The following is a 13,836-nucleotide window of genomic DNA, read 5'->3' on the forward strand; positions in this document are numbered from 1 at the left end:
AAAGGTGGGCGGCTGAGGAATTCCCTCTTGTGTGGGGAGGCCGATCATTTTTGCCCTACTCAGGCCTTCAACGGATTGGATGAGGCCTGACCCATTATGGAGGGCAATCTGCTTCTTCAGAGTTTACCAATTTAAACATTAATCTCATCCAAAGATCCCCTCCAAGTTGACAGATAAAAGGAACCACCACACTCCCCAGCAGCCTTCACATGAGCAGTACCTTCAACATACACCCTACCATCTTGGGAGTCCCAGGAGAGAGAGAGAGTCTTGTTCCTGATAACTCCAGCAGAAGTCTTGGTCTTGCTCTTATGACCCATAAAGCCCACAGCCCATTGCTGCTCCCATCCCTGTGGCCAAAATCAATGTCCTTCTAGGCCAGGCTCGAGTTCTATGCCCACGCCAGGCCCCAGCAAAGGGCCAGGCATGCGGAACTATGCAAATTGGAGAGTGGGTGAAAAGGGAGGGCCCCCACACAGAAGTCAGAGGGCAGTGAGCAGGAAAGTGGAGTGGACACTGGCGATGTCCTGAGATGGTGAACACTCTGGCTGGCCACCCTCCACTGGGCCTGCCTGAGTCCCAGGTTCTTAGGAGCTTCTGAAAAAGTGGCTTCTAGACATTGTAGCTGTAGGACCTCTGGAGGAGGAGGGTTAGAGTGGGAAAAAGGAGAACTAGGAAGCTTTTTTCTTTTTTCTTTTTTTTGGAGATGGTGTTTCACTCTTGTTGCCCAGGCTGGAGCGCAGTGGCACAATCTCGGCTCATTGCAACCTCACCTCCTGGGTTCAAGCCGTTATCCTGCCTCAGCCTCCTGAATGGCTGGGATTACAGGTGCTTGCCACCAGACCCGGCTAACTTTCGTATTTTTTAAAGTAGAGATGGGGTTTCACCACAGTGGCCAGACTGGTCTTGAACTCCTGGCATTAGGTGATCCACCCGCCTCAGCTTCCCCAAGTGCTGGGATTACAGGCATGAGCCACCGCGCCCAGCCAGGAAGCTTTTTTTCAGTCTCTTTCTGGAGAACACTCAGCCAGGCTGTAGGTCCCCAGGAAGAGCCCAAGCTTCCATTTAAGGATTTGCATTTCCTGAATTGCCTTTGCGTCTTTGGTCGTGGCCCAGGAAATTCAAATCCAGAGGAAAGAAGCACGTGGCAGCACTGGGTCTACATGTGGGGAAGACAGGAACATGTTTTCAAGGGGCTTATTGTGAATGGTGGTCTGCCGCACACCAGCCCATGCAGCTGCATGCTGCAGGGTGGGGGAGTCTTGCCTGGTGCAGGTGGCAGGGGCATTCCACACGCTGGTGGAACACGGCAAGCAACTTGGAGGGGCTGAGCCGTGGAGGGAGGTCAGCTGAAAGAAGAGGCGAGAGCCTCTGAACGTGAAGAAGAGAGCAAGAGGGGAGCGTCATCAGCTTGGCTCCAGGATGAGCCAGAAGGAAGAACTGGTGACAGCTTGAGAGGCGGAAAGGGGAGCCCACGCCTGCCTGCCCCAAAAGAGAGAAGACCCAAGATAGGGAACGGAAAAAAGGTGATTTTGAAAAGTGGGTGTGTTAGTCGTTTTCACACAGCTGATAAAGACGTACCTAAGACTGGGTAAAGAGGTTTATGGACTCAGAGTTCCATGTAGCTGGAGAGGCCTCACAGTCATGGGGGAAGGCAAAAGGCACATCTTACATGGCAGCAGGCAAGAGAGAAAAAGGGCCAAGCAAAAAGGGAAACCTCTTATAAAACCATCAGATCTCGTGAGACTTACTCACTACCATGAGAATAGTATGGGGGAAACCACTGCATGACTCAATTATCTCCCACTGGGTCCCTCCCACAGCTCGTGGGAATTATGGGAGCTACAATTCAAGATGAGATTTGGGTGGGGACACAGCCAAACCATACCAGTGGGGCCCTCAGGAAACACTAAGGATGCTCGATAGAAGGGTTACAATAAGCTGTTGTCCTTAAGGTAGGGTCAGCATAAGCACATCGTTCTTTCTGTCAGGCGGGAGTAATGTAAAACACCATGTGAAGGCTGCCTGGGCAGCGTGGTGGTTCATCTCGTATGTCAACTTGGAGGGCATCTTTGGATGAGATAGACATTTAAGTTAATAACTTTTGAATCAACAGATTGCCCACCATAATGTGGGTGGGTCTTGTCTAATCTGCTGAAGGCCTGCGTAGAACTAAGAGACTAACTTCCCAGTGCAACAGAGAATTCTTTGCTCTCATCATGTCCACCACTGAGAAGTCTTTCTTAAGGGTAATGGCCACAGACAACAGTGGCTGCCTTCACCTTTCAGCCCCTGGAGTCAGCCACACCTGAAGTCATCAAGCCAGCCTTGGATATTTGTTTGTTCGTTTTTTTTTTCTGTTATATGTATCCATAAATGCCTCATTTTGGCTGAATTCAGTCAGAATTAGGTGACTGTCACCTAGAATGGAAAGAGTCCTGACTAATCCACAGACCCAAAGTGCAGTCCCCAAACCAGGGTCCCAGCGTGACTTTCTGGTCCTCCCGGTCCCAGTCTCAGTTTCCATCCTTGAGCCCTGAGCTGCAGCCAGAGCCTCTGCTGGAGACGCATTTGCATGCACCCTCCCTTGGTTAAAAGAATAGCCTGTATTTTATTATCAGTACACAATAGCTCTGAACAACACATGGGACAGAGCACAGAGCAGGAGCCGGGATCTGGGGCTGCCTGGCTGTGGGACTCGCGAGAATCGGGAGCCCATAGGTTTCTGTTTCACAGAGGCCCTCCTTTTCGCTGCGTTGAAGGGCCTGCCCTCTAGCTGGGTCACTTTCTGGATCCAGAGGTTGTAGTTCACCAACGAGGTGTATATCCCTGGGGTGTTCTTCTCTCCACAGCTCTTTCCCCAGCTGATGATGCCCACCTGGTACCACTTCTCACCAGGCTCTGGGGTGCAGACCAGAGGCCCCCCACTGTCACCCTGTGGGCAGAGAACACAGCTCAGCAGGGAGTCCAGTTCTAAGCTGCCCATCTGAGGCTGGGCACAGCTCATTCACAGAAGAGGAGTCCTCAGCCTCCCCAACTCTGGCTGCCAACCCACCCCGTCCCTGCTCCATAGGAGAAGCGTGTGGCTGCCAGGTTGGCTCTGGAGGTAGAGCATTGGGGGTGGGGTGCTGTGGATGAGACAGGACTGAAGATGGGGGAGGAAGGGGGAGGACTTGGTGAGAAAAGACCACTCCATCTGCAGCACAGAGAGATGCAGGCCAAGGGATGAGTGGAGACTTGTTTTGAGGGTCTTACCAAATGAAAGGCTCTGGAAAGGGCAGGAAAGGGAATGGGACATGTGAAGTGTTGCAGGGCTAAGAACTAGGTCTCCTTTGTGTTCTTGCAGAAGCACAGAGAGAAGGACATTCCTTTTTAATTCAGCCAAGCTTTTCAGAATGTGTGACCCTTCCAGGATGGAATCACATGGTCTGTGACTCGCATAGTTATCCATCTATGTTGAGCTTCTGAACCAAGTCCCTGCCACGCCCCACGTCTACATAAATCAAACAAATGCCCCACATCCTTCCGTCCACCTTCACACAAGGCAAATGAGCCTGCAGGAGGAGAAAGGGCTTGCTGAGGGTTCTGTGGTAGACTGGCTGGGATTGGAACCCAGGATTTTCTTTTTGTTAATTTTAAATTAATTATTATGGGTACATAATAGTTTTATATGTTTATGGGGTACACGTTTTGACATAGGCATACAATGTGCAGTAATTAAATCGGGGTAATTGGGGTATCTATCCCGTCAAGCATTTATCATTTCTTTGTATTAAGAACATTTCAATTCCACTCTTCCAGTTATTTTGAAATATACACTTGTTGTCTATAATCACTTTATTGTGCTACCAAATAATAGACTTTATTCATTCTAACTGTTTTTGTGCTCCTTAACTGGAGTCCCCACCCGCTTTCCTCCGCAGCCTCTGGTAACCATTTTTCTTTATCTCCGTGAGTTTTTTTTTAAGCTTCCATTTATAAGTGAGAATATGCATTGTCTTTCTGTACCTGGCTTATTTTACTTAATGTAATGTCCTCCACTTCTATCCATGCTGTTGCAAAGGACAGGATTTCATTTTTTATGGCTGAATAATATTCCACGGGTATACTGCCTAATTTTCTTTATCCATTCATTCATTCGTGGAAACTTAGGTTGGTTCCATATCTTGGCAATTGTGAATAGTGCTACTATAAAAATGCAAGTGCAGATGTCTCTTCAATATACTGATTTCCTTTCTTTTGGATGGATACCCAGAAGTGGGGTTGCTGGATCATATGGTAGTTCTATTTTTAATTTTTTTAGTACCCTCCATCCTGTAACCCAAGATTTTCTTACTTTCTTTTTCAACTTTTATTTTACATTCATAGGGTACATGAGCAGATCTGTTATGTGAGTAAATTGCATGTCACTGGGATTTGGTGTACAAGTGATTTAATCACCCAGATAGTAAGCACAGTATCTGATGGGTAGTAAAAAACTACCTTACCCTCTTCATACCCTCTAACTTTAAGTAGGCCGTGGCGTCTATTGTTCCCCTCTTTGTGTCCATTGTATTCAACATTTAGTTCCAACTGATAAGTGAGAACATGCGATATTTGGTTTTCTATTCCTGCATTAATTCACTTAGAATAATGGCCTCTAGCTGCATCCAAGTTGCTGCAAAGGACATGATTTTGTTTTTTTTAAATAGCTGCGTAGTATTCCACAGTGTACATGTACCACAATTTCTTTATCCATTTCACCATTGATGGACATCTAGTTTGATTCCATGTCTTTGTTACTGTGAATAGTGCTGTGATGAACATATGCATGCAGGTGTCTTTTTGGTAGAATAATTTATATTCCTTTGGGTATGTACCAGTATTGAGATTGCTGGGTTTAATGGTAGTTGTGTTTTAAGTTCTCTGAGAAATCTACAAACTGCTTTTTACAGTGGCTGAACTAATAATTTACATTCCCACCAGGAGTGTATAAGCATTCTCTTTTCTCTGCAACCTCACCAACATCTGTTATTTTCTGACTTTAATAACAGCCATTCTGACTGGTGTGGGATGATGTCTCATTGTGGCTTTGATTTGCATTTCTCTAATAATTAGTGATATTGAGCATTTTTTTTTCATATGCTTGTTGGCTGCATGTATGTCTTCTTTTGAGAAGTGTCTGTTCATGTCCTCTGCCTTTTTTTTTGAGACGGAGTCTCCCTCTGTCACCCAGGCTTGAGTGCAGTGGCGCAATCTCGGCTCACTGCAATCTCCGTCTCCCAGGTTCACACCGTTCTCCTGCCTCAGCCCCCTGAGTAGTTGGGACTACAGGCGCCCACCACCACGCCCGGCTAATTTTTTGTATTTTTAGTAGAGACAGGGTTTCACCGTGTTAGCCAGGATGGTCTTGATCTCCTGACCTCATGATCCACCTGTCTCGGCCTCCCAAAGTGCTGGGATTACAGGCGTGAACCACCGCGCCCGGCCTCTCTGCCCATTTTTTAATGAGGTTGTTTAGTTTTTGCTTGTTGAGTTGTTTAAGTTCTTTATAAATTCTGAATATTAGACCTTTGTCAGATGCATAGTTTGCAAATATTTTCTCCCATTGTGTAGGTTGTCTGTTTACTCTGTTAATAGTTTCTTTAGCTGTGCAGATGCTCTTTAGTTTAATTAGGCCAACGTTTTATTTTGTTGCAATTGCTTTTGGAGACTTCCTCATGAAATCTTTGCTAAGGCCTATGTCAAGAATGGTAGTTTGTAGTGTGACTTTCTTTTAGTGTTTTCACAGTTTTAGGTTTTATATTTAAGTCTTTTATCCATCTCGAATTGATTTCAGTTGTTGGTGAAAGGAAAGGGTCCAGTTTCAATCTTCTGTATATGGCTAGCCAGTTATCCCATGATTTATTGAATAGGAAGTCCTTTCCCCATTGCTTGTTATTGTTGACTTTGATGAATATCAGATGGTTGTAGGTGTACAGCTTTATTTCTGGGTTCTCTAACCTATTCCATTGGTCTATGTGTCAGTTTCTGTACCAGTACCATGCTGTTTTGGTTACCATAGCCCTGTAGTATAGTTTAAAGTTGGATAGCATGATGCCTCCAGCTTTGTTCTTTTTGCTTAGGATTGCCTTGGCTACTTGGTCTGTTTTCTGGTTTCATATGAATTTTAAAATAGTTTTTTTCTAATTCTGTGAAGAATGTCATTGGCAGTTTCATAGGAGTAGTATTGAATCTGTAAATTGCTTTGGGTAGTATGGCCATTTTAATGATATTGATTCTTCCTATCCATGAGCATGGAATGTCTTTCATTAGTTTGTGTTGTCTCAGATTTCTTTCAGTAATGTTTTGTAATTCTCATTGTAGAGATCTTTCACCTCCCTGATTGGCTGTATTCCTAGATATTTTATTCTTTTGGTGGATATTGTGAATGGGACTGCATTCTTGATTTGGCTCTCAGCTTGTATGTTATCTGGTGTATATAAATGTCACAAATTTTTGTACATCGATTTTGCATCCTGAAACTTTGCTGAAGTTGCTTATCAGCTCTAGGAGACTTTGGGCAGAGACTATGGGGTTTTCTAGGTATAGAATCATAGCATTTGCAAAGAGAGGTAGTTTGACATCTTCTCTTCCTATTTGGATGCCTTTCATTTCTTTTTCTTGCCTGGTTACTCTGGCTAAGACTTCCAGTACTACATTGAATAGGAGTGGTGAAAGAGGGCATCCTTGTCTTGTTCTGGTCCTGAGAGGGAGGCTTCTAGCTTTTGCTCATTCAGTATAATGTTGGCTGTGGGTTTGTCATAGATGGCTCTTATTATTTTGAGGTATGTGTAACCTAGGATTTTCTGATGCCAAAGCCCATGCCCTCTCTACCTTTGTTATATTACTCTCTCACCAAAGGAACTGAGCAGCTACAACCTTGCAAGCAGTCTTCAGTGGAGAGATGATGTCCCATTCCATGATCCTTGAGAGGTGACTAGAATAAATGGAGTATTATAACAGACTCTAATGAGGGAGGACAGTTAATGTTTTCTGGTCATGATGTGTGTAGTGCGTTCTTGCACTGCTATAAAGAAATACCTGAGGATCTCCAGCCAGGCCACCTTCTCTTCACCTTTCAGAGCCTTTTTCTTTTCATTTTACAAGATACTCTCCCGTGCTTTTAGTTGTACTTAGTGGGAGGGGCTGGGAGAATTGTGTTTACTCCGCTTGTCTAGAACCAGAAGTCTCAATTCTGTGTGCATGTTTTTTTGTTTTTTGTTTTGGTAATAATTTAAATTGCCCAGAAAGTGAAGAAAATACAAGGTTCATGTGTCTTTTTGGTCCCCACAGTATTCACCACATGGGGGGCTCCTAAACCTAGTGCTATGCTGCCAGGGTCTGCTTCTTACCTCAGAATGCCTTTCCTTTCTCTTTTCCCTTTCTGCCTCCAACCCCTGTTCCAATACCCACTTCTCAAGGCTCTCATAGCCTATGAGGGAAAACTACCAATTTTCTCACATTAAACCATAACAGATAGAGAAATATCTTTCTTTTCCATGGGGCAGCCTCTCCATCACTGTTCAGAATATTTATCATCTTCATTTGTGGTTTTATACCAACAACAAGGTCCACTGCCTGGCCAATGAACAGGTCCCTAGTCTTCAGCTGGGACTAAGCAGTTTCATCAGGGTGGCCACTTTTAAGATGAAGAAAGCACCTCTGAGCATTAAAGACAAATTTCATCATTCATCCTTAGACCCAAAGGAAATTTATGATTTTTTTTCTATTTTTCTGGCTATCAATAATTTTTTAGAAAGAATCTGTGTTCATTTTATTAAAGAGAGGGAAAGAGACCAGTCTTTGGTTCAATGAAATCCACATGCAACACCCAATATATTATCATTGTTTGTTTCTCCACTTCCTGCCCAGGAAAGTGTAGGGTCCCTTAGGTGAGGAACCATATCTCATTTACGGGTCTCCAGGGCCTTGTATGCTCAACAAAGGTTTTTAAATTAATGAACTAAAATGACTTCTTATATAGATACCAAATCCTCCTTGAATTTTTTTTTTAAGAATTCCCAGAAATGAGAAAAGCCTTGGCACCCTGTCTACCTAGTGTACCTGAAGAAGATCAGAAATAGTTAAGCAGGGTTGCAGCATATTGACTCCCAGGGTGCTCACCCATAGCTCCAGAGGCTCTGCAATCCACATACTCATTCCCATGGCTAAAGGCCCTAATTGCCATACATTTTCCAGACTCAGAATTGTCTGTTTGCAGCAGAGAGAGAACACCCTTGTACTGGCAGTTCCGACAGGTTGAGGACCTATAAGGCGAGGGAGGGTACCCCCTAGTTACCTGGCAGGCATCATAGCTCTCATTCTTGTATCCAGCACACAGCATATTTTTGGTAAGTTTTGGAAACACCTTTGAACACTCCTCCCAGTCCATGATGACCATTGGCGCTTTCATCAGATCCGTTTTCACAGAGTTTTTGTCAGCTGGCCCAGAGAGAAAGCACATTAGAGAAGCCACCGGGCCTCATGTCCCCACACTCATGATGCAGCTGACTGTGCCCTCGGCCCTGTGCCCAGCAGCCCCCATCCCCTGCCTTCACAGGCTCTGCAGCCCCTCACTTCCTTCAGGTTACCCCACGCCTGCAACTTACCCACTCCCCTAACAACTCCCACAACTACTGGAATTATTCTTCTCATTCGCAGTGAAACTTCTACTCCCAACAAGACTCCCAACTTGACTCCACTCAGCCTCACAAACTCAGCTTCTTGGAACTGGCTACTCACTGTTTCTCAGCATAATCCTGCCTCATCAATACATTTGCCTATTGTGACATTTTATTACATGAGGATGGCATTTCCTTCACACAGGGCCTTTGAAAGTGGGTTTGCACTCCTGGTAAAAAAAACTTTAGGTCCTCAGCAAGGGCAGGTTGGCAGAGTGTCTTGAGATGGGATGGGATTAGAGGGGATTTGCAGAGGCCCTTTCTGGGCCGCCAGATGCCGGGAATTCACCTGGATTCCTCTCCATGTCATTAACTCTGACCATAAAGAGATTTCACATTTCTTCCCCTGATTGAAGATTTTTAAACTTGTACATGCCCATGTGCCTCCTCTCCCTCTTCTACCTTTCCAGGAGTGCCTGGAGCCCAGAACCAAGGTCCCACCACTTTCCCTTCTGGTTGCTAAACTCCTGAAACACCCACGGTCATCCAGGCCCAGGCTCGCTGCACATCATCCCTGTGGATCCAGAGCCTCCTTCAGGCTGACGCAATGCTTTGCTGTTGTCATCCCCTCCCCTCCCCTATCTATTTGCTTTTGGTTTTGTTGGGTTTTTTGGGGGGACAGTCCAGCAGGCCATTCGTCATATCTTTCTGTCCCAGTAGACTTTCTTCTATTTTGGCCAAGTAACAGCATAACAACAAGTAACAACAGCTTCATTTCTAAGAAGAGCCAGGCAATGCTCCAGGACCATCAAAGCCTAGCCCAGGGTGGGCATCTCCCATGCCTGGAGGAGCCAGGTAGGAAACATACCCGTGGGAATCAGGGAAGATGTTTATGAATACAGAGTAGAGGGGCCTCTGGCTAACTGCAGAGTTTAAATTCGATTAAACACACAAACCACACTGTTCTGTGCTAGCTGGATGAGACTGCACTAGGGGACTGGCTCAGACCTGGTGTCTCAGCTTGGGGTCTCGGCACTCAACAGGAGCTAAGGTTTGGGCTCTGTGAGCCTCCACTGTGCGGGAATCTGCTCCAACGCAAGTCTTGTCCTCATTCCTTCCTCAGCTTCCTCCCCTCTCCTTCAGATTGCAGTTGCTTTTTCCCCAGGGGAAGCTGAGCAGTCACATACCAGCATTGGTCTGGCCCCAGCCTGCCACCCAGCATTCGTGCCATGTGGCGGGGCCAGGCTGCATGGGGAGGCAGATGGGCACCTTCAGGTCATCGAGCACGATGGGCGAGGCCAGCAGCAGCAAGGCAATGTCATTGTCCATGCTGGCTCTCTTAAAGTCCTTGTGAAGAATAATGCTGGCCACCTCCTTTATTTCCAAGGATGAGCTAGTTAAGTCATTGGTCCCCAGCACGACACTCAGTTCTTCTGGACTGATGGCAGAGAACCAGAGAAGGGTGAGTGGAAGGGGAGAAGTCTCAAAAGTGGCAGAATTGGCTGTGCCCAGAAATCTAAATCCCATATAGCTCTAGGACCTTGAGACCCTGCTGGGGCTGCTGCTCAGAAGGTGTGAGGATTGGGAAAAGGTAGGAAAAAAAAAAAAAAAAAAACAGCCGGTGAGCAGACCACAGCCAGAGCACTGCACCATCAGGGGCCCCAGAGGTGTGAATGAGGTGCTTCTGTCTAATACAGCAAAGGCAGAGCTGGGTTTAGAGCACTCTACGGAGCCCACAAAAAGCTGCTTGGCATGGATCAAACCGACCTTCAGATAGGTAAGGCATTCATTATTATATCTGTTTTATATCAGCTGGTCTACCAACACTTTAGAAACTCAGGACCAGAAGTTAGTCTAGACCTGCCACTCACCAAGCAGACAGGATCTTCAGTAATAAGCCCACATTCAGAACCCCATGGGATATTTGATATCCCATGACAGCAGGTGCCACAAGGGTCTTTGGTTATGCCATGAAGAAACTGTCCGTAGGTTTTTGATTAACCTTCTAAAATCAGCCTTTCTGTGTGTCTTCAAACTTTCCTGAGCTGGTGTACCAGAAAGCACAAGTGCTAGAGCCAGAATTTGAGTTTTGTCTCTATATACTAGGGGGGTACTGTGGGTGAGCAGCCTCAATTTATTGGACCTCAGTTTCCTTATCTATAAACGAGGGCTATTCATTCTGTCTGCTCCAGGGGTCACTGTGTGATTAAATGAGTTAATAGAGGAAAGTTTCTTTTTCTTTTTTTTCTTTTCTTGAGATGGAGTCTCGCTCTGTCGCCCAGGCTGGAGTGCCAGTGGTGCGATCTTGGCTTCACTGCAACCTCCGCCTCCTGGGTTCAAGCAATTCTCCTGTCTCAGCCTCCTGAACAGCTGGGACTACAGGCATACACCACCACGCCCAGCTAATTTCTGTATTTTTAGTATAGATGGGGTTTCACCATATTGGCCAGGCTGGTCTCGAACTCTTGACCACCGAACTCCTGATACACCTGCCTCGGACTCCCAAAGTGCTGAGATTACAGGCGTGAGCCACCACGCCCGGCCAATAGGGGAAAGTTTCTTAGCAGGGTCCCCAGCATATAGTCAGTCATTGGTAATGCCAGGCATCCATCCACATGCTGTCACACAGAGAACGCTCTACAAGGAGCAGGAGAGTAGGGGGTCAGGTGGCCCAGGAAGCCAGGCTTCCAGAATTCGAAAGATTTCCCCCTAGACGGACTTGAATGCCCTAGGAAAGGCATTTGGACCAAGCCGCTTGGCTCCATCAAGCCACAGGTGTTCCGGGAGAGGGTAGGTGTGACCTCACGGAGGTCATAGTCATTGGCCCTGGATGATGCGAGGAGGACAGAGCCTCAGGCTGGCTACCTCTGCTTCCTCACGGCTGGGGGGCGGGTGGATGGGTGGCAGCCATTCATGCCGACTGGATACCGAACAGCCGCAGGTTCCTCTCAGCCACCAGGTGTGGGTGAGGGGGAGGGTGCCCCAGGGGTGGGTGCCCTGAGAGGCAGCAGTGGGAGGCTCGTGGTACTTACAACAGCTCCTCGGAATATAAGCAGTGAGCCGCAGTGAGAATCCACCACTTGTTGAGGATGGAGCCGCCACAGAAAGGTTCACTTCTTGCCTGAATACTCACCTGCCACGGAAACTCACCCACCTCTGCCTCCATCCCCCCTGTGATTCTGGAATACCGAGTTCTTCCCTCGAAAATGGATCTGTCACCACATTCTGGTGGAATGAAAGAGAGTGGAAAGGAAAAGGGGAAACATTTAGTCAGCATCCAGTGTGAGCCAGGGACCGGGCTGGAAGGAGGAGGCTTCCAAGTGGATATCCTCATCCCCATTCTAGAGAGGAGCTCACTGAGGCTGGTGAGCGGGGCAGCCCTTGTGACATCAGCTGGCAGTTGCTTTATTTTGTCTAGACAGAGCTCAGCAGCAAATAGAGTCAGAAGCATTGGCTCTGACTCTAACCAGCGTTTGTGACCTCAGGAGAGTCACTTCACTGAGCTTGTTTCTGCTCTCATCCAGGAGAAATCGGAAGAAAATAGTGTCCAAAGCCAAGCCCCCGTGGTGGGCAGGACAATAGCATCCCCCAAAGGGGTCCAAGTTCTAATGGGCCATGTCCCCAGAACCTGTGAATATTTTAGCTTGCAGGGAAAGAGGGGCTTTGAGATGGAGTTTGGGTTGCTAAGCACTGCTCTCACAGTGGCGACATGATGCTGGCTTTGCCGAGGGGCCAGTGGAATCACTGAGGGCCTTGAGAGGGGTGGAGGGAAGCAGAAGGTCAGGCAGAGGGAGAAGTGACTGCAGAGGAAAGGCAGAGAGATGCAACATAGCTGGCTTTGAAGATGAAGGCAGGGGCCCAGAGAAGCTTCTGGAAGCTGGAAGTGGAAAGGCAAAGAATTCTCCCCTAGAGCGTTCCTACTGAATGCAGACCTGCCGCACCCTGAACTCAGCCCCAGAAAGCCTGTGCTGGAGGTCTGTCCCACAGCACTGTAGGATAAGACATTTGTGTTGTTTAAGCCACCAAGTGTGTGGTCATTCATTTCGGCTGCCTTAAGAAACCACAAGGGGCAGGGCATAGAAAGTGCCAGAACCTATGGGAAAGCCCTGGCTGTTCTAGGTTAGTCAAGGCTGAGCAGCTCCTTTACTTGGGGGACTAAGAGCAAAGCTGTAGCTGCCTGTGAGGAGGCAGGAAATTCCCCTTCCAGACAGAGGCCGGGTCCAGCTCCTCGCCCCAGGAAGAGGAGATGCTCTGTTAATGTTCGCTGACTTGAATGTCTGCCTTGTGTTCTGGGACGAGGCATGAGCTTGACTCTAAAAAGCCCAAGACCCTGTTCTTGTCTCTTTCTGGCTGCTCATTTGCCAACCATCAGCTCAACAGAAGCTGTGAGTGTGTTGTTGTTTGGGTGACCTGGTGGTGGTCATTTTTGGTTTAAAAAAAATACGGGAGTAAGAACTTAGCAATGTGCATCCAGAGCCTTCTGCTGTCAGCAATGCGTAAAGGTTTTCTTCGGGTCTTTTTTTTTTTTTTTTTTTTTTTTTTGAGAGACGAAGTCTTGCTCTACCGCCCAGGCTGGACTGCAGTGGCATGATCTCGGCTCACTGCAACCTCTGCCTCCCAGGTTCAAGCAATCCTCCTGCCTCAGCTTCCCAAGTAGCTGGGACTACAGTTTTTGTATTTTTTAGTAGAGGCGGGGTTTCACTGTGTGTTGGTCAGGCTGGTCTTGAGCTCCTGACCTCAGTTGATCCGCCCGCCTCGGCCTCCCAAAGTGCTGGGATTACAGGCATGAGCCACCGTGCCCAGCCTATTCGGGACTTTTGGATCCACCCTTCCTCTCTGATTTTATTTACATAAGACGCTTACTGTGTGTCAGGCACCGTCGCAAGCACTGTGCAAGCACCGATTCACTTGGTTATCATAACTGCCCTATTGAGGTAGGCCCTCTTATTTTCATCCTCACTTTACAGTTGAGACAACTGAGGCACAGAGAGGTTAAGTGGTTTGCCCAAGGTCACACAACTAGTCAGTGACTGAACTAAGATATGAGCCCCAGGCCGGCTGGCAACAGAGCTGGTGCTGTCATCACTGCGTCATGTGGCTCTCTGCCTGAAATATTCTTCCCCAGGCAGCTACCTGGCTCACCTCCTCCCTACGCCCACGAATCCCTTCTTCAGAGCGGCCTTCCCTGACCTGT

The 13,836-nt window shown here is 47.3% G+C and overlaps 1 protein-coding gene across 2 annotated transcripts in view; it reads right to left on the reverse strand.

Moving 5' to 3' along the window:
• Positions 1-2,349: 2,349 nt before the first annotated feature.
• The window catches only part of PRSS55 (serine protease 55), a 66,199-nt gene continuing 54,712 nt past the window's right edge, over positions 2,350-13,836 (reverse strand). The window contains exons 2-5 of one of the 2 annotated variants that reach the window (XM_003271427.2): positions 11,675-11,867; positions 9,830-10,080; positions 8,321-8,463; positions 2,350-2,935 (exon numbers count right to left, since the gene is read on the reverse strand). In XM_003271427.2, the coding sequence (XP_003271475.2) occupies positions 2,618-2,935; positions 8,321-8,463; positions 9,830-10,080; positions 11,675-11,867 (905 nt within the window). In that variant the 3' untranslated portion in view covers positions 2,350-2,617. Of the gene's footprint in view, positions 2,936-8,320; positions 8,464-9,829; positions 10,081-11,157; positions 11,868-13,836 lie in introns of those variants that run through there. The other variant, XR_004029838.1, reaches the window with a different exon arrangement.

Source organism: Nomascus leucogenys, chromosome 4, assembly GCF_006542625.1.
Source record: "Nomascus leucogenys isolate Asia chromosome 4, Asia_NLE_v1, whole genome shotgun sequence".
NCBI lineage: Eukaryota > Metazoa > Chordata > Mammalia > Primates > Hylobatidae > Nomascus > Nomascus leucogenys.